We start from the raw sequence: 25,563 nt of genomic DNA, 5'->3' as shown, positions 1-25,563 counted from the left end.
GCTTTTGAATTTTGCAAATTGTTCGGAGTCAGCTTCAAGCAAATTTCGTCCGACTTGCATGTTCTCCGGGCAATTTGCGCAGCTTTTGACGTCCATATTTCACACGTTCTAAGGAAAATATTTTGAAAAATATTAGAGCACTGATTGAATAGAAGCCAGATCTTTGTATTTTAGGTATTTTATGAACACTAAGCCGATATTTTTATATCAAATTTCATTAATTCGGTTTACCTCTCTCGCAGGAAGATTGACAGAGGGTGTACTTCAACGGCTTTTTTCACTACTAAATGACAATAAATTTTGGTTCGGAGCATCGAAACAGCTAAGAAAAACTATTTTTCAACAATTTCCACTAATTGTAAGATAAACACGGTACAAGTTCTCGAGAAATCAGTATATTAATTACAGAGAAAATATGCAACGGTTTGTTTACATATTTTTCACTCACACGCGAAACTTTCATAGGTGGCGACACCGTACCTTCGATGACGCGAATACGAGTCGGTCTAGTCAGTTACTGGAGTGCAGCTACTCACACCGTGTGAACACATCATGCCAGTTAGTGTCATGTGCGTGCGAGCTACTTCAAAGTTTTTTGAATTTACTCGCACTCGCATCCCTCAAAACGTCAAAAACAAAATTTAGCGCTCGAATCAGGGATGCCGAAATCTTTACTTTGTCTTTACATGTCTCTATTTTTAAGATATTTGAAAATATGCGAAAATATTTATAGACTTGAAAATTATTGGAAAAACAAATAAAACCCTCATAGTTTCTAAACGGAATCGTTGTTATTTTGTTTTGCACGCTGGCGGGACACGCTTTGTTTTTGAGATAGTTTTATTGGGAATCTAAATATAAAATCATTATCGGCCACAATTTTCATTCAAAATTCACTCACAACTTGCAAAAAAAGTATTGTTCTAAGAAACAGAATACATATTCGATTTAAAAAAATAGATATTCATTCATTATTTTAGTTTTTGAGGCGTATTTATTCCTCCTGCAAATCTACTATCATTTTCATTTCACAAATTTGTACACGAAGCTGCTGTCAAGGCGAAATAAATCAAATTTTGAAAAATCTTTTAGACTGCCATTTGTAGCACCACATACTTTCACCACATACTTTCGGAAGCATCCATAGCTAAGATGCTTTCGAGATTCTAAAAAATAATCTGAACGATATTCCAGAAGAAAGGCACATCATTTCTAGTTTCACTCTTGTAGGTATAGCATCCCTCATGAGTGTATCTGTGCGTTGTATTTGTGGATCAATTAAATCCAACATTTTTTCACTTTTTCAGGTGTTATTCTCAACACTGCTCTGTACTCTCGGGGATCATCATCGTGGAGTTACTTAAATATTGTATTTGTTGCTCCTTTTCTCTGCATCTAATTCCTGGCCCGAATCCTTTTTTCTTTCTGCTTTTTTTCGGATAATACCTTCAGTTCAAAGAAATACAGCACAAAGTATTTGTAAACATGGCCAGCGTGTGTTTCGCGATGAAATTGTGTAATGATAAATTCAACTGAAAACCTAAGACGAAAACTGCCAATAAAGAAGTCGATTTCGGATCAATCATCTGACAAATTCGGCTGTTTCTGACTATTTGATGGACATTTGAAAAATCGTCTGGCATCTCTGGTAAACCCGTGCCGTAGTATCTAGTTTCTTACCAATAGCTCACATTGTGTGAACGGACAAGGCGAGTCAACCATTTGTCAAGCGAGTTCACCGGGTCAATAGCTGCTCATTGTGAAGTCAGCTACTAGCAACGTATAAATGGGCCTTTACTGAGTTACTGAATGCTTCCAGTCAAAAGAAGTAAAAGCTCTCCACTTCTGCGCCGTTAAAATGGCGGACCAAGCGAGACACACAAATTCCAATGGCTTTTGAGCGGCCACGCTACAGAGTACACTCAGCGTAATGCTTTTCCTTTACTTTTCACTTGGCTCAATTTTCCGTGCCAGCTACTCGAAACTTCCTTTCAAGAACACACTTAGCAACCAATCCGTATCGAGAATAACGAACTGTCAATCAAACCTATGCCTACGCTACACGGCCTCTACCGCACGCTTCCACCGGCGCAGCGAAGAAAACTTTTTCTTTTTTTTTTCTATTTCACTTACTACAGTACCACTTTACCGTTACCGTCGCCACTTGAAATGCCCGAACAATGGAGGTATATTTCTTCCGGATAATTAATAACGTCCACTCAGTTTGAGATACAAATTACAAGAGACCGACTCCAGCCGACGTTTATTCATACAACCCAAACCGATCAACTCAACTTATCGTTCTCTCTCAACACACATTTAGTTTTGTGCAACACTGATAGGGTTCTAATCATTTTTCCGATCATCACAATTTATATTCAGACAAAAAACGCTCGACAGTTGCCGAGGAGCGAGGCATAGTGAGAACGTTACAAACAAGACATCGAAACGCCGAAATGCGAATGCACCGTCAATTCTTTTTAGCCATTCGATGCTCGTTTTCTGAAACTGTGATTTCATTACGGAATAATTTTATCTTTTAGTTAGTATCAATTAATTCTCCACATCTCATTGTAAAATCAGTTTTTTTTCTCATTTGCTTGATCAGGTCCATGAAAAAACTGCGACAAATATCCTTTGAAATGATCTGCCATTCACTGTCCATTGTTCTGATAATTTCCTATGCTGATATTCCAACCTAAAAATTATTGTCGCTTTTCAAATGATCTTCATATTTAAGGGAGTAATCTAGTCTAGAAATTTTAAAAAAATAAAAAAAAATTTCCTTCATATTTCTACAGTTTAGGCATTCAAAAATATACCCTAGAAAGGACTTATCGAAAATCCTATTATTTACCGAGTTGTAGCCATTTTAGTGATGCGGTATCCAACCTGCTACGGCCATAACAATGAACTTCAAACGCGTTTTTCTCGAAACTGTTTTTTTCAAACTGGCGTACACGATATCTCAAGTTCTACTGAACCGATTCATGTCGAATTTATATGGATACAATCTGTAGGCATCTCTCTATCGCATGAACCTCTGAAATTTTTTTTTTTAATTTTACAATTTTTTTTAAAATCGAAAGACGTAAGAAAATACGTTTTAAACCGCATTTTGTTTTTCAAACGGCCACCATTTTATCAAAAGAGATGTTTTTGACTTGTCCGAGGTTCATGCGATTGCGGCATCTTTACTGATTCAGAATATGTTCGATTTTTTTGTTTCGGATAACCAGAAGGGCTGGAATCGTGTACGCCATGGCACAACTTTTGACGTAGGACTACGTCTAACCGGAAGATATAGGGGGTGAAATGGAAATCTAGGCACTGAACAAGTAGGAAAAAATGCAAGATTTGAAACGCTTATAACTCGAGCATTTCTCAATAGATCGCAAAGGTTTTTGCATCAATTGATAGGAAATATATCTACGCATCTATCATAACGAATAACATTTCATTTTTCTTGAGATAAATAATTGAATAATTGTGAAATATCAAGCATTGTCAAAATGCACTATGTGCCCGTTTTTGATTGGTCCATTTTGTGCTACTCAAATCGTACCGACCAAAACGGGCAACCAGAGCAGCAGCGAAATAGAATGAAGCACGATTGGAAAGGAAAAAGGAAAAAAAGAAAGAAACATTGGTCGCAGTCTCACACATGCGTAATTATCGAGCCAGCCAGTCAGCTTAAAAATCCCCGCTCCGCTGCCGTAACGATCATTCTCATTCAAACCGTACACCACATCGGTTCGCATCACAACACATCAACAAACCAACCCAAGCAGCCATGTCCGGACATGGTAAAGGAGGAAAAGTGAAGGGAAAGGCAAAATCCCGCTCGAACCGTGTTGATCTGGAGTTCTCCGCAAGGGTAGCTAGGCCGAGCGCGTTAGTATCAGTGCATCAGTCCACCTAGCCGGCGTTATATAGTTTCGGCCGCCGAAGTGGAAAAGCTGCTCGCGACGATAAGAAAACTCGCATTCAGAACAGACCACATTCGGTTCGGTGGACATCAAGACAACAACAGGCAGTTGCAGCGAGTGGCAAACGCAATCGCAAAACGACAGCAAGTAGCGGAAGAAAAAAGTTTGTTCTTTATACAATCTGCTTTGGTGGCAAAACCAGAACAAGGCGGCATCGAGGGCGTTCGAAATGGTTTTTCTTAAAACCACGAGTACTATGTTTTCTAAATTGGAACCATTCCATAAAACAAGGCGCTTTTCAGGGCCATTAAACCTTCCAAAAAAGAGTTTAGGAAATACAGTTCAATGCTTTCTAAAACATTATCCAAAATAATAATAAAACACAAATTGATTTTTTCATAATTTGTTTGCCAGGATCTGATGAGTATGTGAATTTGGCAGTTGTTCTGAGCTTATTGATTTTCACCAATTCTTAAATTGTTTCTAGATTGAAAGTACAGTAATTTACACTTATCTCGACATTTAGCTAATTGGACGGACCTGTAATGCGACATATTTAGTTGGACATTTTTGTAAACATAGAGTTCGGGGTCCATATTATGACCCCACGTTGAAAGTCGACACTGTACCACTGTCATCGCAAATGATCAATTACAGGTTAAAATTACCTCCAATAAGATACTGAATGGTGGTAATGCGACGTGCCATTGAATGTAATTTACTGTAAAATATGTCACAAGCTGGATGGGAAGAAATTTTCCAACTGTGAAAGCTGTGGCGAGTGGCAAATGCAATCGCTAAACAGAAAGGTTTAGCTGAACAAGATGGGGATATCGAGTAATAACAAAACAATAAACTCTTTAGATTGAAGATAATTTTGTGATCCTGAAAAGGACCCTTTTTAGCCTGCATGTGAATCCAACGAGCGAACAAATCGTAATGAATGTATTTTTTTGCCATCGCTCCCTTTTAACGCTCATTCGTTCGTCTCGTTGGACTCGCCCCTCTGGCTGAGTCTGCCGATTTGTCTCTATCCTGTGAGTGTGTACCGCTAGAGTATAAAACACGCGGACCCCAACAAAATATCTTATTTTCTTTCAAACCGTATACCCGTGTGGTTGTACGGCATCGGCATCGTGGACGTAACAAAGGAGGACAAGTTAAGGGAAAGGCAAAGTCTCACTCGAACCGTGCAGGTCTCCAGTTCCCTGTTGGTCGCATTCACTGATTGCTCCTCAAGGGTAACTAGGCCGAACGGATTGGTGCCGGAGCACCAGTAAACCTAACAGCGAGTTTCGGCTGTCGGAGTGCTCGAGTTAGCTTGCAAAGCTGCTCACGACAATCAGAAAACCCGCATCAAGAACAGAGCAGCTTCGGTTCGGCGCTCATCAAGGCAACAATTAGTTTCAGTGAGTGGCAAAGTGTTTCTCCGGCACGTCGCATTAAATGTAATTTACTGAACAACATGTCACAAGCTGGATGGGAAGAAATTTTCCAACTGTGAAAGCTGTGGCGAGTGGCAAACGCAATAGCTAAACAGGAAGGTTTAACCGAACAAGATGGGAATATCGAGAGTTAACACACAGTGCAGCAATCGGTACTGTACCATTCCGTCAGCACGCATCCTGGAATAACCAGACCCCTGCCACATGTTACCAGAAGGAGATAACGAAAGAGATGCGATAAGAACGAGACGAGATACTGTGTAAAAATGAGATAATGCTAGAGCCAGGCTTTGTAGGACTCTAGCATAGATATAATGACCAGTCCCTTTTTAGTGTTCAATAAACGAAGAGCCTCACTCTCGTCAAAATAAAGTTAGTTTTATTTTATTAACTCGAGTGATAACAAAAACACAACACCAAAGGTTCTTTTCAGAACCATCAACATATTCATAAAGAGTAAAAAGTAAACTAATCCATTTTTCAGGTAGATTAGTAGGAGAAGAAAATAAAACAATATATTTAAAATATATATTTAACAAAAGCTGTCCCCTTTGTATAGTCCTACGTCACTCCGGTTATGTCCCCGACATTACCCACCCGTCTTTTTTTTTTGAACTCTCTCACTTCATCACCTTTTAACTATTCTAGTTATGAATGTTTTTTCACCGTAGATAGATGAACAAATAGTGATATAATGGATAGTATCAATCTTCTTTGTTTTATTTTTATGGAACTCGGAAAAACGTCTGAAATTCGTATCTCTACACTAGAATACCCCCTTAATAGCATTGGTAATTGAAACAACGTAAGATCTCTCGTAGATATTAGTGAGAATGATAAAAAAAATCTTTCGACTCTTCATTTAGAATCGTGAATTCAGATTTTTCAGGCTGGAACAAACGATTCAATCTGTTGATCTGGGACGAAACATACGTCGCACCGCCCAACGCGAATCCTTTCAAAAAATCCTTGTAAGGAATTCCGTCCTTATGAAACTGATCAATCATTGCATTGTAAATGCTTTTATGATCAGCAGAACTAAGCGATACTGCGGCGTAAATGTCATCATGTACCTCTATGTTGCCTTGTTCAATTGTAAGAAATTTCACGCGTGGAAAAAATCTGTAACAATCTGTACTCTGTACCGTAAAGAATATGTACCAAAAATAACGAAAAAATATGTACCGTTCCTGATAAATCTGTACGTGTGGGAACACTGATCAGAACCTTATTCTCTGCAGACGAAAATTTACATCGAGCTGCTCTTCGGAGATTACTTTTGTGTTTTTACAATTTTAACAGAAGGCCAGCTAGGTGTACACAGTAAGTGTGAGAGGTATTGATACACTGTATTGCAAGTTACAAGGGGTGTTCGTCTTTCCCAACTTTCCCCTATATGTAAACGGGTCGCAGATTTATCATAACTTCTAATTGCAGTAATGAATTCATGAATATATTCATTATATAAATAGTATAAACGATTGATGCGATTTCTATAAATCTCCTCATATTTCTACACAAGAATACATCACTAGTCTAAACGCACCGTTATGATACAAAACTAAATAAAATCTTGCCACCTTCTTTACCATCGTGTATTCATATGCAGTATGACTGAAAAGACAGATTAGCTGATGTTAGCTAAGACTCGAATCATACAACTCTCGTTTTCCAACAAGTAGGGATGTCATCTAGAAATCGTGCATAACATTTTTGACGTAGGACTACGTCTTTCATTTCTATACCGGGGTGTAAAATCAAAGTTTCGAAAACGAAAGCGTTACGCCGGAGACCGAGATTTTGAGTGTTAATAGCTCCTAAACAACTGAACGAAATGGTATGATAAACACTTCATTCGAAAGATAAAATGTCTACGCGTTCTATACTTGTTACTTTCTGATCCAAAAACTTGTTTCAATAGTCTTAAATTTGCTTTCAAAATAGGCTATTGAAATCACCAATCGGTATATAAGCGAGCGCCGCTCGGAAATCCACTCAGTTCTAATTGAACAGCGATTGGAGCATGTTGTCGCTGTTGTGGTGAAGCTCTTCATTTATCATGAAAGCGCAGATGAACGGTGTCACCAAGAGCCTGTTTGTGCACCTTAGGCCAGAAGGGAATCCATCAGGAGAAGAGTGATGCCACAAACGGTTTCCCGGGAAGATCTCGAAGCAGCCGCTACACACACACACATACACGCACGGAATTCTTTCCGTTTGGATCGAGAAAGATCCGGAAAATAATCTGCCAGTTCCTCTAGGAATTTAAAAATACATTCATGTGAAAGAGTTTATTTGAATGTTTTCTATCCATGTAACACTGTGACCAAATATGTTTCAATCAAGTGCTATTAACAGATGGTTATCGAGTTAGCATTAACCACTGGTGGGCTTCCAGTATCGAGGAAAATGTGGAAATATCTAATCGTTACTGAAAATAATCTGCCAGTTCCTCTGGGAATTTAAAATTACATTCATATGAAAGAGTTTATTTTAATGTTTTCTATCCATGTAACACTGTGACCAAATACATTAGGTTTTGTGATTTTTCAATCAATCGCAATCAACAGGATAGCTTCTGAAGATTATCCTTCCCCATCAGTAGGATATTTCCGTATCCAATATTGGATGCATAAAACCTTGTGCCTCCAACGTAACGCTCTCGTTTTCGAAGTTCTCCAAATATTCATTCATTCAGAATGAATTCAGATTCAACTTCATACAAATGATCTCTAATTCAACGATAGTCCTACGTCACCCTTGCGGTTATACCATAGATATAACACACTTCCTGTTTTTTGGTTATGGTTGACTATTCACACGATTTGAAATCCACCTTCGCTACTGAAATGATATTGTTATTTTCATAGGTTCCAATGCACAAATGGTGATTTATTATTTCGCAACTGCCAGATTTATTTCACAATAATTTGCACACATTTCAGGCGGAACATAGAAGTACGAACAAATAGTGGATGAATCAATGGCAATTTATTTTGTCATACCGAATTTCAGATGTATTTTTGACGACCTAAAGAGGCTGTTTGCAGAGGAATTGTATTTTCTATGTATTCTGAACTCTTACCGCTACGATGGGATCGTTTCATACCCCGCTTCTTATCATTTGGTGTATCGGCCAAAATTCCTTCCACGGTCTGAAGGCTTTGTGCCCGTTGCAGCGATAACCGCAGTGGCTTCTTTGGTGGTGCTGGTCTTATTTTGTTAGGGCCAGATGGTTCCGAGGCGTACTGTTCATTCGTATCACTTTCAAAGTCAAGAGTTTTCACGTTTCTAATTTCTCGTTTCGAGTTCGATTCACTAGGGAGTACTAATTTGCGTTTTTCCGACATTCCGTTGAGATGTTCATAACTTCGTGTATAATTCCGATGGTTGTGCAGATGGCGTCGATCAGAATCACTATCTAGATCATTAGTACTTTTTTGTAGCTTTGAGCCGCATTGCTGTATATACCTTTCCCGCTCTAACCTTCGCGCTTCCCGTTCCCGTTTATCACGTTCCTTTTTCTGATAATATAACGCAATACTATTACTTACGTCGTTACCAATGGAAACTTTTGAAGTTGACATCGAGTTTCTGATGTTATGCTTTAGCACGTTTCCACTTGTCAGTTCACCATTGATTTTATCACATTCTTTTATGATGGTTGTTGTGGTCACATGACCGTGGTGTAACTTTGGGCTCTCGCCAGACAGTGGGTTTTTAGAAGGTTTACCATCGATAATTGTCGTCACAAATGCTCCACGCTGATACGTTTGGGGTTTATGTTCAGGTGGCGTTGAAGGAGGCGACGTTATACTTATTGAAGTGACATGTGCTCCGCCATTGCCATTTACGATGCTAGCTTGAGAACTGCCACTATCTGTATGATTATCCCGAGTAGACAACATCTCCTTTACCTGTTCTTCAAGATAGGATATTCGGTGCTGCAATCGAACGTTATCCGCCTGCGATTGACGCAATTGTTGTTGCGAGAATGCCAAAGCTTTCCTCCTTAGAACAACCATTTCACATTTTTCTGTAGAGTTCATCAACTTTTGTAATTCTTCCCGTGTTTTTCCAGGGACTATGCATCCATTAACCTCGATGATGCGATCTCCACGTTGTAATCCTTCACTATCCAATGCCCAGTCCACCCAGAAGCCTGGAACGTCACTTTTCATGCTGGCATTCCATCGACCGGGAGTAGTTTGGACTGCATGCAGCGTGAGATTGATTCCAGATCGGAGCATTCCAAAGAGGGAATTTGTTCCCGGTTTAGATTTGTCCAGCCGTGCCTGAAGTGCACGCGCTTCTTCCACCAGTGATAGCAATTGCAGCTCTTCCCGACCTAAGGCATATTCCAACTCGGCTTGTTTTATCCGTACATCAATATTGCTAAAAATAAATATAATAAATTCGAATAATTAGTTATTTCTGTTACTGCCAAAAAGGGTATTTTGAGGTCTTGATTATTGTCCTGAAAATTCAAATATTCCCATGGGTAAAAACCACCATTATAAGAATGATTCTCCAAGACACTTTTTAGACGCTATATTTGTTACTGAACTCCTCAGGTACAAAAAAGATCAGAACCATGTGTGACACATAGTATGTACAAACAAAAAAAAACATTTTTTCAACATATCTCAAATGTAAAATAGTACAGCAATTGGCATATTCGGACAAATTGACGAGTATCGAGGGCTATTTTTTCCTGTTGGGTGTGAACCACTGTGTCCATTGTTTTGAAATATTGTGATTCATGCGGCTTATCTACTGATAATTGATGAAGGAGTAGACTGAAAACTCTAGTGAGATAGATGCCAATCAGGAATAATCTTTCTGATAAAATTTATAATCCTGATCGGCGACACAAACCAAACTTCTTGGGCTCCAGAATAGCCTTATCAAGGTGTTGAATTCCGCATTAGAGCTCGGAAATTGCATAGCAAATGTTTCGAGATTTCGCTTTCAGCATTACAAAAGCGATAAATATCATATTGTACGAAACCTATGTTTCGAATAAGGTATTTGCTCGGACAGTGTCCTGTTATAAGACTAATGAATGACCTGAGGTCTTTCTTATTAAGATTCAGCAATTTTTGACTGGTTAAATTGTACAGCCATCAGTTCCCGGTCTTCCCATTTCTTCAACTCACTCTTCAACACACGATCAGAAATTACTTGAGCCACATCTTGCAAGTTCATCTGCTTGTTCATTTCCCCTATACCGCAATGGTCAGGAATTCAGTACTGTTGTACCGGACTTAGTTGCCGTAAAAGGCAAATGCAATTTAAGTGCCGCTTGATTGTCTTTATTTAAAGAGATGAGGAACGCTCTACCAGCCTTATATGGTAAGGGTTAACCCAGATGACGATTGGGACTCTCACCCACTAAAACCAAGCCCTCTACTTGTGGCCTCGTTCACCCCGACACCACTTCTAGGCGACTACTTCGGGGGCGGCTGTGCTCATGCACTTCACCTGTTGTTATTACCCTTATTCTTTCTTTTTTCATGCCATTCCAATTATGCCAGCATCTGTTCCCCCTTCGAGACGTGTACCGATTAAGAATTGCCCTCCAACATGTCGCGTAACCCGTCACGACCATCTTCGCGTCCTGGTTTCGGCAGCAACACTAACTTCTAGATCTTTCATTGTTCCATTGATGTAGCACTGTCCTGAAAATGTCCGGGAGAGCCTGTATCGCCGCTTTCAAGGCCACATTAGGCATTTCGTCGACGACGGTACACCTTACTACGTTCCTCTCTGTCAGCACTGCTTCTAGCTCACTGAACTCTTCTTCTGGCTCGAAGACAACTAGCGCGAAGGCTGCGAAGTGTTTCATTCCACCAGTAAGTTGGGCGTCGTTTATTTTATGGGCCTATTTTTCTCGGCATGCTGTCGCATGCTCTCATCAGTATTTTTGTCAACATTTATGCGTTCCAGCCTGAAGCTTTGCTATCTAGACGAAGTGCTTCAACAAAAAGGTCCTTGTCGAAGGTATTCGTCTTTCACTTCCGCTCACAGCTTGTTGTCTTCCGTACTATCATGTGGTTTCGTTGATCGATTCTATACCGGAAAGCCTGGTGATCGCTATGCGTATACGATTCGAACACTCCACTCCGTGTTCGCCAACAACGACGGACTGCAAAAGGTGGTACTTTCATTCAATAACGTTACTTTCAGCTTTGCGAGAGCTTCCAGTAGATTGTGCCTATGTGTGTACGTTGGTATATCTACTTCCCCACTCCACCGCCCAACCGTTGAAGTCGTCTCCAATGACGATCGGTTTTCCACCGATTAGCTCCGCTGTCATCGCATCTATCATCTGGTGGAACTGCTCAGATGTCTGTCTCGGGGGTGGGTAGCAACAGCACATGAAAATTCCATTAATTTTGGCGATAACGAAACCTTCATATGAATGCGTTACAATGGTTCAGATTAATCTGAGTAACCTCCATTACCTCCACGACTCTGCTAACGCTTTCTTGTACGAGGAACACTTGAAGTCTCCTGTCGCATGGTAATACCCCTCCTCTGTTTCACAGGGCATGCACTTCGATTGTTTCGTGCAGTCTTTCGCAACATGACCTTTCTCACCGCATTTCCTGCAAAGATGAGGATCAGTCTCTTGCCTGGTGTCCGAAGTCCATGCACTTGAAGCGTCTCTCCATGCGCTTGATCGCCCGTGGAACAATCTTCAGCGAGCGCACTGACCATTCAACTTTTATCTTGGCCTTCTTTACTATTTTATTGGCTGCATCCGTCAAAAGCCATATCGACGCCATCTGCGTACTACCGTACGCCTTCCTCATAGGATCGTCATCGGTGTTTAACCCAGCTGAATTCTGTTTGTATTTCACGCCTAAACCACTCGTCTGTAGTGATTTCATCAAGATACTTGCACTGGATCACTGACTCCTGGGATAGACCTCTCACCTAAGTCTCCTCTACAAGTGACTTCTCGATAAGTTCCTTGAAATCTGAACTCTTAATCGCCGGATCCATCTTAAACTCGAAGACCATGTCTCCTTTCTAGGTGCGCCTGGTTTTCATTCTGTCCCAGTTCATTCAACTCCGGATCGGTTCGCCCAAGGAGTGACCCATAAGTCACCTTCCTTCACCTCGACGATCAGGGCATCACCTTCACCTCTCTCGCGTCGGGGCTTGGGAGTTTTCTTCCTGCATCACTTTCTGACCCACTGCTCTTGTTTTCAATAGTTGAACTTTTTTTTCGGACATGCTACCAAAGAGATCTATAATTCACAGGGGGTGGGGGCTGGGTTAGAGTGCTCATAGTAACTCTTTTTGATGCTTCATTGGTATGTTGATGCCGAAATATACACTTTTCCACTCCATTCGAACTTTTCAGTATATTTTTCGCACATTCTGATATTTTTTCAACGTAGTTGGGAAATAACCTCATAGCACATCTACCCCAGCAGACAAACATTTCGAAATGACATGAAGCGCACTAAATCAAACATAAAAAAAGGAAGTGGGTTATATCTGTGATATAACCACAAGGTTGACGTAGGACTATCGTTGATTTAGTGATAATTTGTTTGAAGTTGAATCTGAATCCATTCTGAATAAATGAATAAATGAATATTTGGGGGACTTCGAAAACAAGAGCGTTACGTTGGAGACACAAGGTTTTGTATTGGGGCGTTCCTACCCACAATAAGCAAACTCAAAGGGGGGAAGGACGACATTTCAGGTTTATATATTTTTTTCTTTTTTTTATGTCTCTCACGCCACAATTGTAGGAACTGCCAGTCACCGGATGTTGCGGCTCCAACACGTTGTGGGGAATTCGAAGGAACTGGGTCCTGGAATTCCATCAGGATTCATCGAGCGGGAAACTCTTCCACCATTCGCTTGGGTAACACTTCAGACTACTCGCACTCGCACGTCACACGGAAACGGATTCTCCTTTTTTTCCACCACGTCGTTTTTACTCAATTTTCCGCGCGCGTTTCCTATTTTCACCACTCACTCACTCACTCTTTCTTTCCTTGAAACTATTTCTCCCTTTCCCACTTCTTTGTCAACCTCTCTCTTTTTTTGTTCAGTAGGATACGTATTTCCGATCCACTTAACATCGCAGGGAAGATTGAGTGGAGAATGAATAAGGAATGACTTCAAAACGGAACATGTATTCTCCGTCGACGTTAAGATGGCGCTAGTCGATGTAAGTTCTGGGATTAACAGAACGTTACAAATAGAAAACATTAAAATAAACTCTTGAATGTTATTTTCAATGCCTAGGGAAACTGGCAGATTATTTTTCAACAACGATGACATCTTTCCGGATTCTTCTCGATGCTCGATATCCACCAAACGAAAAGAGTTGCGCGCGTGTATGTGTGTGTGGCGGCTGCTCCGATGCCTCAAGCGGAACCGTTTTTCGATGATGATACTCTCTTGGTCCGTCCAGCTCGTCCAGCAACGATGTTGGCCAATCGGTGTCCTCACGAAAAATGAATGCGTCCCACCACCACAATATCGCTTAAATATGCTTTTTATCCGTGATTGAATCAAGAGAAGGTGTGGTTTACGATGGCAATTTGGAAGGCAAACTAGAGGCGAACAATATTGCCAATATTGCCGATGCCTCGAGCGGAACCGTTTTTCGATGCTGGTACTTACTTGGTCGCCTTTTCAGTAGCATCACTCTCCTACTGATGGATTCCCTTCTGGCCTAAAGTGCACAAACAGGCTCTTGGTGACACCGTTCATCAGCGCTTTCATGATGAACGAAGTTAGCTTCACCACACCAGCGACAACGTGCTCCAATCGCTGTTCAATTATAACTGAGTGGATTTCCGAGCGGCTCTCGCTTATATACCGATTAGTGATTTCAATAGCCTGTTTTGGAAGCAGTTTTAAGGCTCAAGATTTCGTTACTTAATGTGACATAGGGGGAGGGGGAATAGCCGTGATCGTTACGTAACAAAATTCAATTTTTATTCCTAAATAAATTCACAGGCCCCTATATGCTTTAGCAGCTAGTTTCGATTCTGAGACCGCATGAGGTGTGTTTCCTGAGCCATGATGATAAAGCACGTGTTTTAATGGATTTAACAGCAGTCAGCAAGCAAGCACCGATAGATGCATCTCGAACAGAGTTACTATATCTACATAATAATCTGTATTTCTACAGATTTTTTAGACTTTTTTAAACCAAGAATCTGTTTTGTTTGTGTTTCATACAAAATTAACAGATTTTTCAAAATAACGTTGCGATAATGGCTTTAGGTTGATGATATTTCTCCCATCTCACCTATTTTATTCATATAGCGTTATAATAAATAAATAACATCGGTTATCCTTTTCCTACTAAAATACAGAGAATGTAAATTCGAAAAGTGCATTCATTAATTTCCTTTTAAAGTATATTTTTCAAATTAATTGAAAATGCATATTTCAAAGCGAAAAGAAGGGATCAAATCAGTTCAGGAAATATTAAAGCTCGAACCAAAAATACTGAATTCGCCTGCTCTCACTGAAATCAGTCGTTAACATAACCTAAAGAGATTCAACTACGACCGAAATCCTATATTCCTGTTTTTGAACTAGTTTTTGCTATTGATTGTTAAATTAAACAAAGCAAACTGAAACACCTGAATTCACTCAGATAAATTCGGACAGCAGAAGACTTTATCTTACTTTTTTGTATAATATATGCCAAGAATACATCAAATCTGAAGTTCCAGGACCAGACTTTGGAGATTTAGAAAGACATCGGAAGATATATACATAGGTGTTGAAGATGTAGATATAGAAGCTATTGAACTGGGCGCGAACAAAACAATAACTTTTAGGACCATCTGCTGAACCGTCAAATTGTTGGACGAATAAAGTTTGAATAACAAATAGAAATTTAAATAAAACCATACTCGATTAAATTGTTTAGAATGAAAAAATCCTGTTCTGTCCATATCCTCAGAATTAGCAATATAGTAACTTTATGTGTACTTCTCAAGCGTTGACAGTTCCCCAGTGCAGCCTTATTATGCTACCTTTTAATTCATTACTGTCATTACATTTTTGTGTGTACTTGAAATGTATCATAATGAAGGTATTTACAAGGTAACTGAATAAATTTTCATTGCACCTCAAAAAAGGGGATTACGTGGATACCATCAACATCGTCTAATCAATGACTTCTATGTCAATCGAGAAAGCGGAATTAGTACGATATTAAGCCAACTGTTTTACTCGTCACTTGCTGACATCCCAGAGCCTTTTGCAAGTAGTGAAATGTAACGACAGGAACTACTGCATTGAACCAAGGAGTAGTGTAAATCAACATCAATTTATATGAGTCCATGTTCCTCTTAGCTTAACGCCGAATGGGTTGAAAGTACCAATCCCAATCCAATGTCAGCATTAATTTTCCGTCTATGTTTGTTCAAAATGCTAGGAACTTGTCGAAAGTTCCTCTGTTGTCACTACTTGCATATGAGAAACATCCGTAAGAAAATTTGATTCCGATCTGAGCAGATATCTAATTTTTCTATGTTGAACAAACGACTTTCACTTTGTGTGAAGATTAGCGTTACGTAACATAAGGGGGAGGGGGGTTTGTCTTGCGTCACTTTTTAGTACATAGGGGGGGGGGGGGGGTAGGTGGTCAAAAAATGGCATTTTTAGCGTTACGTAATTTGTGCACGACGCCTTTCCGGTGGTTTGCGGAAAGCAACATCATATAGATCGAGAAAGAAATCGAGGTGGCTATCAACACTATTAGCGAAAATAGAACGTGTTTAATCAAAAATATCAACAACCTATTTGATTTTTTTGAGTTTTGAAAGTTTTAAATTACTTTACGATACATTCCTTATTACATAACAGAATCCTGCCAAATGTCGTTGAAACTTACTCTGTTATGTCTAGTTTATCCAATGCCCCCTTGAGATTAGTGATAACCAGCTTCTTATTTTCCACCTCAGAACGTATGTTCATAAGCCTCTGTGCGGCTGCCGGTCGTTCCGCATCGTCAAACGCTGGCCCTGTTGGTCGAGGTAGTTTTCCCAAACCAAGCTGCAGTCGTAAGCTGAAATGAATATCTCATCAATGGATGATATGATCCTTCTATTTTTGTTTTATTTACATACTTTTGTATGACCGCTTCCCGATCCTGTAAAGCTGATCGAAGCTCCTTCCCAGGAGCCGAATCTGGACGCGGCGATGATCGCGCCGAGAGGGAACACCCTCCCAATGAACTACCCTTGCGGCGTCGTGGTGTGGCAGCACTCAGTGAAACTTCTATACTCGCCATCTGAATGAGGTAGTCAAACGGAATGAAATGATATTATGATATTTTTCGGTATCGGTATCTAGCAATGATGGGCTTACCTTTGCTTCGAGTGTCTCTAATTGGGAGACCCTCGGCTGCTGTTGCTGTTGACTATGCTGGTGTGATTTTCTCTGGGGCGATAGAATAGTCTGGAAGAAGTAGAATGGGAAAGCTAAGACAAAAAACTAGAATATGTGCAGAATATTGTACAAAATTGAAGATAAGTTGTGTAGTGGAAGTTGCATTGCATTCCGAAACGCTCTTACCATTGATGCTGATCTCGTTGTAAGAAATCCTCTCAATCCGTGCGGAGGATCACCAACACCGCTTTCTGTTTCCATCACGTGTATGTCATGATGCTCTAGGACACGTCGCAGGAGGAAAATCTGAAATACAAATCAGAGAACAAGACTTAAAGACTGGAACTCGCAAAAATTGGTCGACTTCAAATTGGTGTATTTCTGTTAAAAAACGGACGTGGCGGCGACGGCGAAGAAAGTGGCGACAAAATACAAGCGGAATCTTAACCTCCCATCCGGGACATCGCTGGCAAGCTAATTGTCTCCCATACTACTTTGCAGTGGGCCAAGAAACGAGTCGGGTCGTCGACGTTTAATGAGGGGAAGGTGGCGAACCGAGATTACAAACAAAACATATCGGCAAAGCAGCGGTCCCGACAGCTGTATCTGCTCACAAAGTTCGACTATGTCGTCAAGGACGACGAATCTTATGTGAAAACGGATATCAAGCAGATTCCAGGACAGGAGTTTTATACCGCATTAGGAAAAGGGAAGGTAGCCGAAATTTTTAAAACCATCAAACTATCGAAGTTGCCGGAAAATACGTCGTCTGACAGGGCATATGCACGTGTGGTCTTCAAAAGTGGCATTTTCATCACTACGGGAATCATGAATCAAAAAATCTACGTCCTAAAATGCTGATTTTTTACCTCCTTCCCCTTGAGTTACGTAATGCCAACATAATCTGTGCACAAAGTCGAAGTCGTTTGGAAAATTTTCAGAATATTTCAGCTTCTATTAAATATTGAAATTATCAACAATTATCAAAAAATGAGACATCTGCCCCGGTCAGAATCAAATGTTCTTAGACCGAAATTATTAGAAATGTACTAAAATCACCCTCATCTATTAAATTGTATTTCTGTATCCTAGTCTTCGTCCGAAAAAATAGTATATCGTTATTTTCTACCGCCTCGTTTCCTTGTTTAAAATAGCTTATTTTGGGGTATTGGCGTTTACCAAGCAGTCCAGCCTTGTGAAGCTGGAAACAGTCCGTGTGAAATTTCACTAGTGATTTTTTTTTGTAAAATTCGATAATATTTGTGAGCCTAATTGATCATAGATTATTGTTCAGTGTATTCTGTGAAACAGCGGGTGGTTTCGTTGCTTATAGATGCTCAAAAGTTTTGTTTTGAAATTTCATATCCATTCGGGGTGAAACTGACACTTTAAGTCAGGGTAAAACTGACCCCAGATCTGTGTGAAAAAAGGCTGCCAGGCCTCATAGTATCCCTCGATAAACGCTCATCGACCACATCTCCGGTGGATTCTCACCCAAGCTGGAATCAAAACTTCCGTGTTTTCTCCTAACCAGGATCAGTAGTTTCCGCTCCACCTGCTTGATCTTAAGAAACGTTTTCTTGAACTCCGTCGTCGGTTTTTGAATTGGCCAAAAAAAAACAATTTGAAACACCCTTTCAATACGAAGAAGATAATTGTCGGCTGAGATGTCTCGACCGAAATCCGAACCATTGCTACCGTGAACATACACCAGCAGCGCGAGCTATTCCTTTTTTCAAGTGTCCAGATAGTGATAGGGATAGTTCACCGAACATACAACTCCTAAGACGAGTTGTCATGAAATTCACCCTTAGCCAAGCATGATGGAAACCTGCAGAAAAACAAATTTCATAACGTACGATTTTCTGCTTATTCCGAAAATTCTTCCATTGAAATGAAAAAAATCGACTTTAATGTTCATTATCAGGAAAAATTTACTCAATCCTATGTAAAAAGCTTACAACTTTTTTCTGGCTAAAGTTTAATGGTTCGATGATTTACGCAGGTACTCTTTACAACATAATAACACCCATTGCGATATCTCACCCATAAAGTTCGCTCTAATTTATAACACTGCCGCCATTGTGAAGACAAAAAACCAACAGTGAAAACAAAAAAAAAGTTCCATATAGGATGTAAGGTTGTCTGGTTACGTTTCTGCATGCTATTATGCGGGTTTACTGCAGTTCTGGTAAAATTGCACAAATCTGACCAAACGTACACAATCTCTCAACTCTACTCTTTCATCTTAATTGTGTTTTGAGTGACAATCAGATTTCATAATTCTATCCACCTGAATTCCAATGCGCTGCTGGGATGGGATGAATTAGTTCGGCGTACGTAACGGAACATAGTTTACGCTAGAACATTTCATCTTCTGGCATCTTATGGGATATATTTCAATTTTGCATTTATTAGTATTGAAATGCGGTGTTGTTACTACAGCAACATACAAACATGGCAAAAACAAAACAAAAAACACTGGTTTAATGATTGAATTCGTCAAAAAAGAGATTTTTTTTTGTTCTCAAGATGCCACCAATCGTCGTCAATCACTTTTTATTTTCGGATAAAGAGAAGTTTTCCCGAATATGATAGATTGCGAAGTTTATTAAAACGAGAAAAGTTCGGTTCGGTCACATCGATCATTAACCGATGTTTGTTCTTTTAATAAATTGATTGGTGATTTTTTCAAACGTATTTCGGTATGAACCTTGCGTAATATAATAATATATTCCTGTTAATATCGAATTCAATGTTCGTTGACTCGAGGTTTGGTTGAGAAATTTAGTCAGCTATTGTCGACACGCTCTGGCGAACAGAACAAAGTGTACAGCAACGTTCATCCAATTTATTTAATTGTCTGTAAGTTCCTGTTTCAGTCTGGACTTTCGAAGCATGAAGCAAAACGGAACGAGAACATTCACTCAATGTGACCGGAACAAGCCGGTAATGGAAGTTCTTTCGCTCGACAACTGTTGCTTTGTTCCAATCTTCGATACATTCGTCTAATGGAAGAAAAGAGAGACCGAACAAGACTAGGTGTGGACTGTATACATGACCATAGAAGAATTTTAAAGGAAGATAATCCATCTGGTGCCATCGAAAACGGTAACATACGCCCGTATTTCAACATACATTAAGAGAAGATACAATAAAGGTACAAATGTGCTTTGGACTGGGTAACTACTTACGAAAGGATTTGCTTTCTGAACTAGCAACAAATTCATGCATAATTGCAAAATACATAATATCATTTGTAGAATATTTTTTCGATATACAATCTATGACGCAATATTATACAATTTCAGACAAAATCAACGCGAGCGCTACAAAAAGTATTTTCCAAAATAAGAGAGAATGTAAAACAAGAATCAAGAACTCATTCGTGTTTGTCCTTTTTCCAGACATTTCCGACAATCTCGCCACATTGGTCTTGCGACATTATACCTACATTAGTCATTTGACGCAAAGAACAAATTAACTTTTTTCAATAATCGCGCAAATTTTACCGACTCCAACTCCGACTTTCATTTAAATGACCCAACAGAATCAAAATATTTAGCTCATTAAAAAATTATCCACTTTAACGATACACCCTACCAGGGGCCGTCAGATTCTCTAACATTTTGGTGACTGCGAGAACAGATAATGTCATAATTCCGCATACGGACATTTTTAGAGACATTTTTCTATTTTCCTACACGCACCCAGTCGAAAGTAGAAAAAACGAAAAGCGAGATTTTCTTTTTCAACCCTGAGATGAGACGATTATTGAATATGTATTCTATCGCCACTCAACCATCACCACTTCTTGACCAACTGCAGACATACAACAATGAATACAATGTGGGTCTTGTTGTGATGCGTTACGACATTTATACAAGACATACATCATAGTAGGGGCACAACAGGAGTGAATCGTGAAGAAAGAAAACATAACCGTTTTCATCTTAATGTATGTAGTTAATTCACGAGCGAAAGCTGTGGTTGTGGGATGGAATAAATTTGAAAAAAAACAGGAAGTGGGTTATATCTATGGTATAACCGCAAGGGTGACGTAGGACTAGCGTTGATTAAGAGATCATTTGTTTGAAGTTGAATGTAAATCCATCCTGAATGAATGGATAAATAAATATTTGGGTGACTTCAAAAACGAGAGCGTTACGTTGGAGGCTCAAGGTTTTTCATGTTATGCATCCAATATTGGATACGAAAATTTTCTACTGATGGGGAAGAATAATTTTCAGAAGCTTTCCTGTTAATTGCGATTGATTGAAAAATCACAAAACCGAATGTATTTGATTGCAGTGTTATATGGATAGAAAACATTAGAATAAACTATTTCGCTTCAATGTATTTCTCAATTCCCAGGGGAACTGGCAGAGTATTTTTCAGCAACAATTAATTCTTTCCAGATTTTCCTCGATACTCGAAGCCCACCAGTGGTTAATACTAACTCGATAACCACCTGTTAGTAGCATTTGATTGAAAAATATTTGGTCGCAGTGTTACACGGATAGAAAACATTAAAATAAACTCTTACACATGAATGTATTTTTCAATTCCCAGGGGAACTGGCAGATTATTTTTCAGCAATGATTAGTTCTTTCCAGCCCTCCAGTGGTTATTGCTAACTCGATAACCACCTGTTAATAGCACTTGATTGAAAAATATTTGGTCGCTGTGTTATATGGTTAGAAAACATTAAAATAAACTCTTTCGCATGAATGTATTTTTCAATTCCCAGGGAACTGGCAGATTATTTTTCAGCAACGATTTGATCTTTCCGGAATTTTCTCGATGCTGAATGGCATCCAAACGAAAATATTCCTTTCAGTTTGGTCTGTAAAAAACTTTTCTGAACTCTTATCCATCAAATTTGGAGCCCTGAAAAGGGCAGTTGATTTTATGCTAAGCTAATAGCACGCTCTCCTCGGATACAATGGGCCAGCTGGATGTCCATGGGCATGATGTGACGTGTTTTGCATGGACAGCACACAAATTGTTATTTTCGAATAGGCCTCCTGCAGCATCATAACCGCGGAACATTGGAAGCGCAAATCGGTTTTGAAGTCCTGAGCAATTCCACGAATCAAATGCTACAAAGGTAGATGGCGGATCAGCAATTCGGTCGACTTCTGATAGCGACGAATTTCACGCAAAGTTCCCGGTCGATAGCGATGTGGTCACACTCCCCGCGGCTGGTGCACTTATCCGAGCTGCTTTCGTGGTGCCTTACCACCGAAAGACTAACGAGCTGTGTGCTTGGTCCCACACAAACGAGTCCTCACGGTGCGAGAGTAGAGTAAGAAATGAACGAAAGCAAAGGAAGCGTCATTTTATAAACCATAAAAGTATAAAATGTAAACCCCACCCTTATTATATTCGTAGCTTACTCTGAGAGAGAAACGAATAACATCGAAGTAAGTATACAGTAATTTATTTGAATCCGGACACTTTGCGTTACATTCAATATCATACCGCAGCCACAACATTTTATGCATGTTGAATTAATACGATTGATTAGTAACTATCAAGTATCTATCAGTAACTATATTAGTAACTATTAATCGCATAAATTCAACATGAAAAAAATGTTATGGCTGTGATATGATATTGAATGTAATGCAAAGTGTCCGGATTAAAAAGCGTCCGGATTCAAAAACATTACTGTAAAAGAGAGTTAACTCGACTGAAAATTTTTCAGTTCGGCCTGCAAAAACGAAATTAATTGGAAGAGTACAGCATAATGCATAAACGTGAATATGAGCTTCCCCATCTCACATTCCAATAAGATTAATGGGTTTCCAAAAGGGCGCGCTACATACGGATACGAATGATTTCAATAACCTGTTTTCGAAGCTATTATTAAGCTATTGAAACAATTTTTCAAGTCAATAGATAGCAATCATATAACTCTTGGACACTTTATCTTTTGTATGAAATTTGTATGAAATGATCCGAAGCAGAATGAATCACGCTTAAAGAAGGGATGGATTTTTTTTGGAATTTACTCAGCAAAAATAATCCCCTCGTCCCAACAATTAAAAACAACAAACGGCAAACAGTCTCATCAAAGTGATTTCTTTGATATGGGGATATATTCACTACATCATGTTATATATTTCATATTCTTCATTATCAAATCCATATCCATGGCACTTATCGGTATCGAATTATCATCGACACAACGATTTTCGTTAAATGCTTCTTCAGTTCGGCCTGCAAAAAACTTTTCTGAACTCTTATCCATCAAATTTGGAACCCTGAAAAGGGCCGTTGATTTTATGCTAAGCTAATAGCACGCTCTCCTCGGATACGATGGGCCAGCTGGATGTCCTTGGGCATGATGTGACGCGTTTTGCATGGATAGCACACAGATTGGTATCTTCGAATAGGCCTCCTGCAGCGTCATAACCGCGGAACTTTGGAAGCGCAAATCGGTTTTGAAGTCCTGAGCAATTCCACGAATCAAATGCTGCAAAGGTAGATGGCGGATCAGCAATTCGGTCGACTTCTGATAGCGACGAATTTCACGCAAAGTTCCCGGTCGATAGCGATGTGGTCACACTCCCCGCGGCTGGTGCACTTATCCGAGCTGCTTTCGTGGTGCCTTACCACCGAAAGACTAACGAGCTGTGTGCTTGGTCCCACACAAACGAGTCCTCACGGTGCGAGAGTAGAGTAAGAAATGAACGAAAGCAAAGGAAGCATCATTTTATAAACCATAAAAGTATAAAATGTAAACCCCACCCTTATTATATTCGTAGCTTACTCTGAGAGAGAAACGAATAACATCGAAGTAAGTATACAGTAAGCTTATATAATAAAGAGGGTGGGGTTTACATTCTGGACTTTTATGGCTTATAATAAGATGCTTCCTTTGCTTTCGTTCATTTCTTACTCTACTCTCGCACCGTGAGGACTCGTTTGTGTGGGACCAAGCACACAGCTCGTTAGTCTTTCGGTGGTAAGGCACCACAAAAGCAGCTCGGATAAGTGCACCAGCCGCGGGGAGTATGACCACATCGCTATCGACCGGGAACTTTGCGTGAAATTCGTCGCTATCAGAAGTCGACCGAATTGCTGATCCGCCATCTACCTTTGCAGCATTTGATTCGTGGAATTGCTCAGGACTTCAAAACCGATTTGCGCTTCCAAAGTTCCGCGGTTATGACGCTGCAGGAGGCCTATTCGAAGATACCAATCTGTGTGCTATCCATGCAAAACGCGTCACATCTTGCCCAAGGACATCCAGCTGGCCCATCGTATCCGTGGAGAGCGTGCTATATTAGTTTAGCATATAATCAACGGCCCTTTTCAGGGCTCCAAATTTGATGGATAAGAGTTCAGAAAAGTTTTTTGCAGGCCGAACTGAAATGAGCATTTAGCGAAAATCGTGGTGTCAATGATAATTCGATACCGATAGGGGCCATGGATATGGATTTGATAATGAAGAATATGAAACACATGACATTATGTAGTGAATATTTCCCCATATCGAAGAAATCACTTTGATGAAACTGCATTATAAAATTATTTGTGTACGAATGCCGCAATCGATAGGCGACTCTAATTTGCGCTGGGTTATTTCCTCGGAGGACTCGATTCCTCCTTTGAGCAATAATAATCTCTTTCTGGCAAAACGAAGTGGTATGAATCACATTATTCGAAAGATAAAATGAAGATGTTTTCTGCCAATTTTCTTCAACCTCCAAACATCTCTTTCTCCCGTTTGTCGTTTTTGCGTTCGCTAATCCTTTCTCACAACACACATTTCTCACTTGAGAAATTGTTGAGTAAACATCGTTTGCCAGTGCGCGTAGAGCGGGAATTCCTCAAGATTCATTGCACCTCTAATAAATTGCCGAAAGACGTGGTCTTACATTGATCACACTTGATTGAAAAATCCAAAACGATATGTATTTGGTCGCAGCATTATATGAGTAAGAAGCAAATGATTACTCGAATATTACATGATTTTGGCATCACTCTCCTCCTGATGGATTCCCTTCTGGCCTAAGGTGTACAAACAGGCTCTTGGTAACACCGTTCATCAGCGCTTTCATGATAAACGAAGTGACCTTCATCACAACAGCGACAACATGCTCCAGTCGCTGTTCAATAATAACTGAGTGGGTTTACGAGCGGCGCTCGCTTATATACCAATTGGTGATTTCAAGAGCCTATTTTGAAAGCAATTTTAAGGCTATTGAAACAAGTTTTTGGATGAAAAAGTAACAAGTATATGACGCGTAGACATTTTATCTTTCGAATGAAGTGTTCATCATACCATTTCGTTCAGTTGTTTAAGAGCTATTAACGCTCAAAATCTCGGTCTCCGGCGTAACGCTTTCGTTTTCGAAACTTTGATTTTACACCCCGGTATAGAAATGAAAGACGTAGTCCTACGTCAAAACTAAATAAAACATTCTAATGAAAAATCTGGTTTCGAATTATTTAATTTTTTGCAGCAGGACACAACCAACACAACCGATTTGATTCGGATTTGTTGCTACCGTTCTGCGAATGGGAGTCTGAAAGAAGTAATCAAAATCTCATTGTGTAAGTTTTTGATCCCACACTCCCAGTCACCAGGCAAAAGGAAGGGTTTGTAAGTATTTTTCTTCGGCTTTTTGTCGGTCGATTCTTTGGTCAGGTTGGGTCGCTACAGGTGAACTTCGATATAACGTACATTTCACTTTCAAAATCGTACGTTGTATCGAATTGTACGTTATATCGAAGCATATTAAAGTACTTACAAACAAAGTCTATAATACATTATTGTGTTGCTGTTT

The 25,563-nt window shown here is 39.7% G+C and overlaps 1 protein-coding gene across 4 annotated transcripts in view; it reads right to left on the bottom strand.

Moving 5' to 3' along the window:
• LOC129770769 (uncharacterized) overlaps positions 1-25,563 on the bottom strand; it is a 56,345-nt gene that overhangs the window by 3,241 nt on the left and 27,541 nt on the right. The window contains exons 2-7 of one of the 4 annotated variants that reach the window (XM_055773824.1): positions 16,949-17,068; positions 16,742-16,831; positions 16,501-16,664; positions 16,266-16,439; positions 8,460-9,769; positions 7,901-8,405 (exon numbers count right to left, since the gene is read on the bottom strand). In XM_055773824.1, the coding sequence (XP_055629799.1) occupies positions 8,386-8,405; positions 8,460-9,769; positions 16,266-16,439; positions 16,501-16,664; positions 16,742-16,831; positions 16,949-17,023 (1,833 nt within the window). In that variant the 5' untranslated portion in view covers positions 17,024-17,068 and the 3' untranslated portion in view covers positions 7,901-8,385. Of the gene's footprint in view, positions 1-7,900; positions 9,770-16,265; positions 16,440-16,500; positions 16,665-16,741; positions 16,832-16,948; positions 17,069-25,563 lie in introns of those variants that run through there. The other 3 variants (XR_008742191.1, XM_055773823.1, XM_055773822.1) reach the window with 3 other exon arrangements.

Source organism: Toxorhynchites rutilus, chromosome 2 (genome assembly GCF_029784135.1).
Source record: "Toxorhynchites rutilus septentrionalis strain SRP chromosome 2, ASM2978413v1, whole genome shotgun sequence".
NCBI classification, from domain to species: Eukaryota; Metazoa; Arthropoda; class Insecta; order Diptera; family Culicidae; genus Toxorhynchites; species Toxorhynchites rutilus.
Note: the sequence above shows the minus strand (reverse complement) of the source record. Positions and strands in the feature narration are given on the sequence as shown.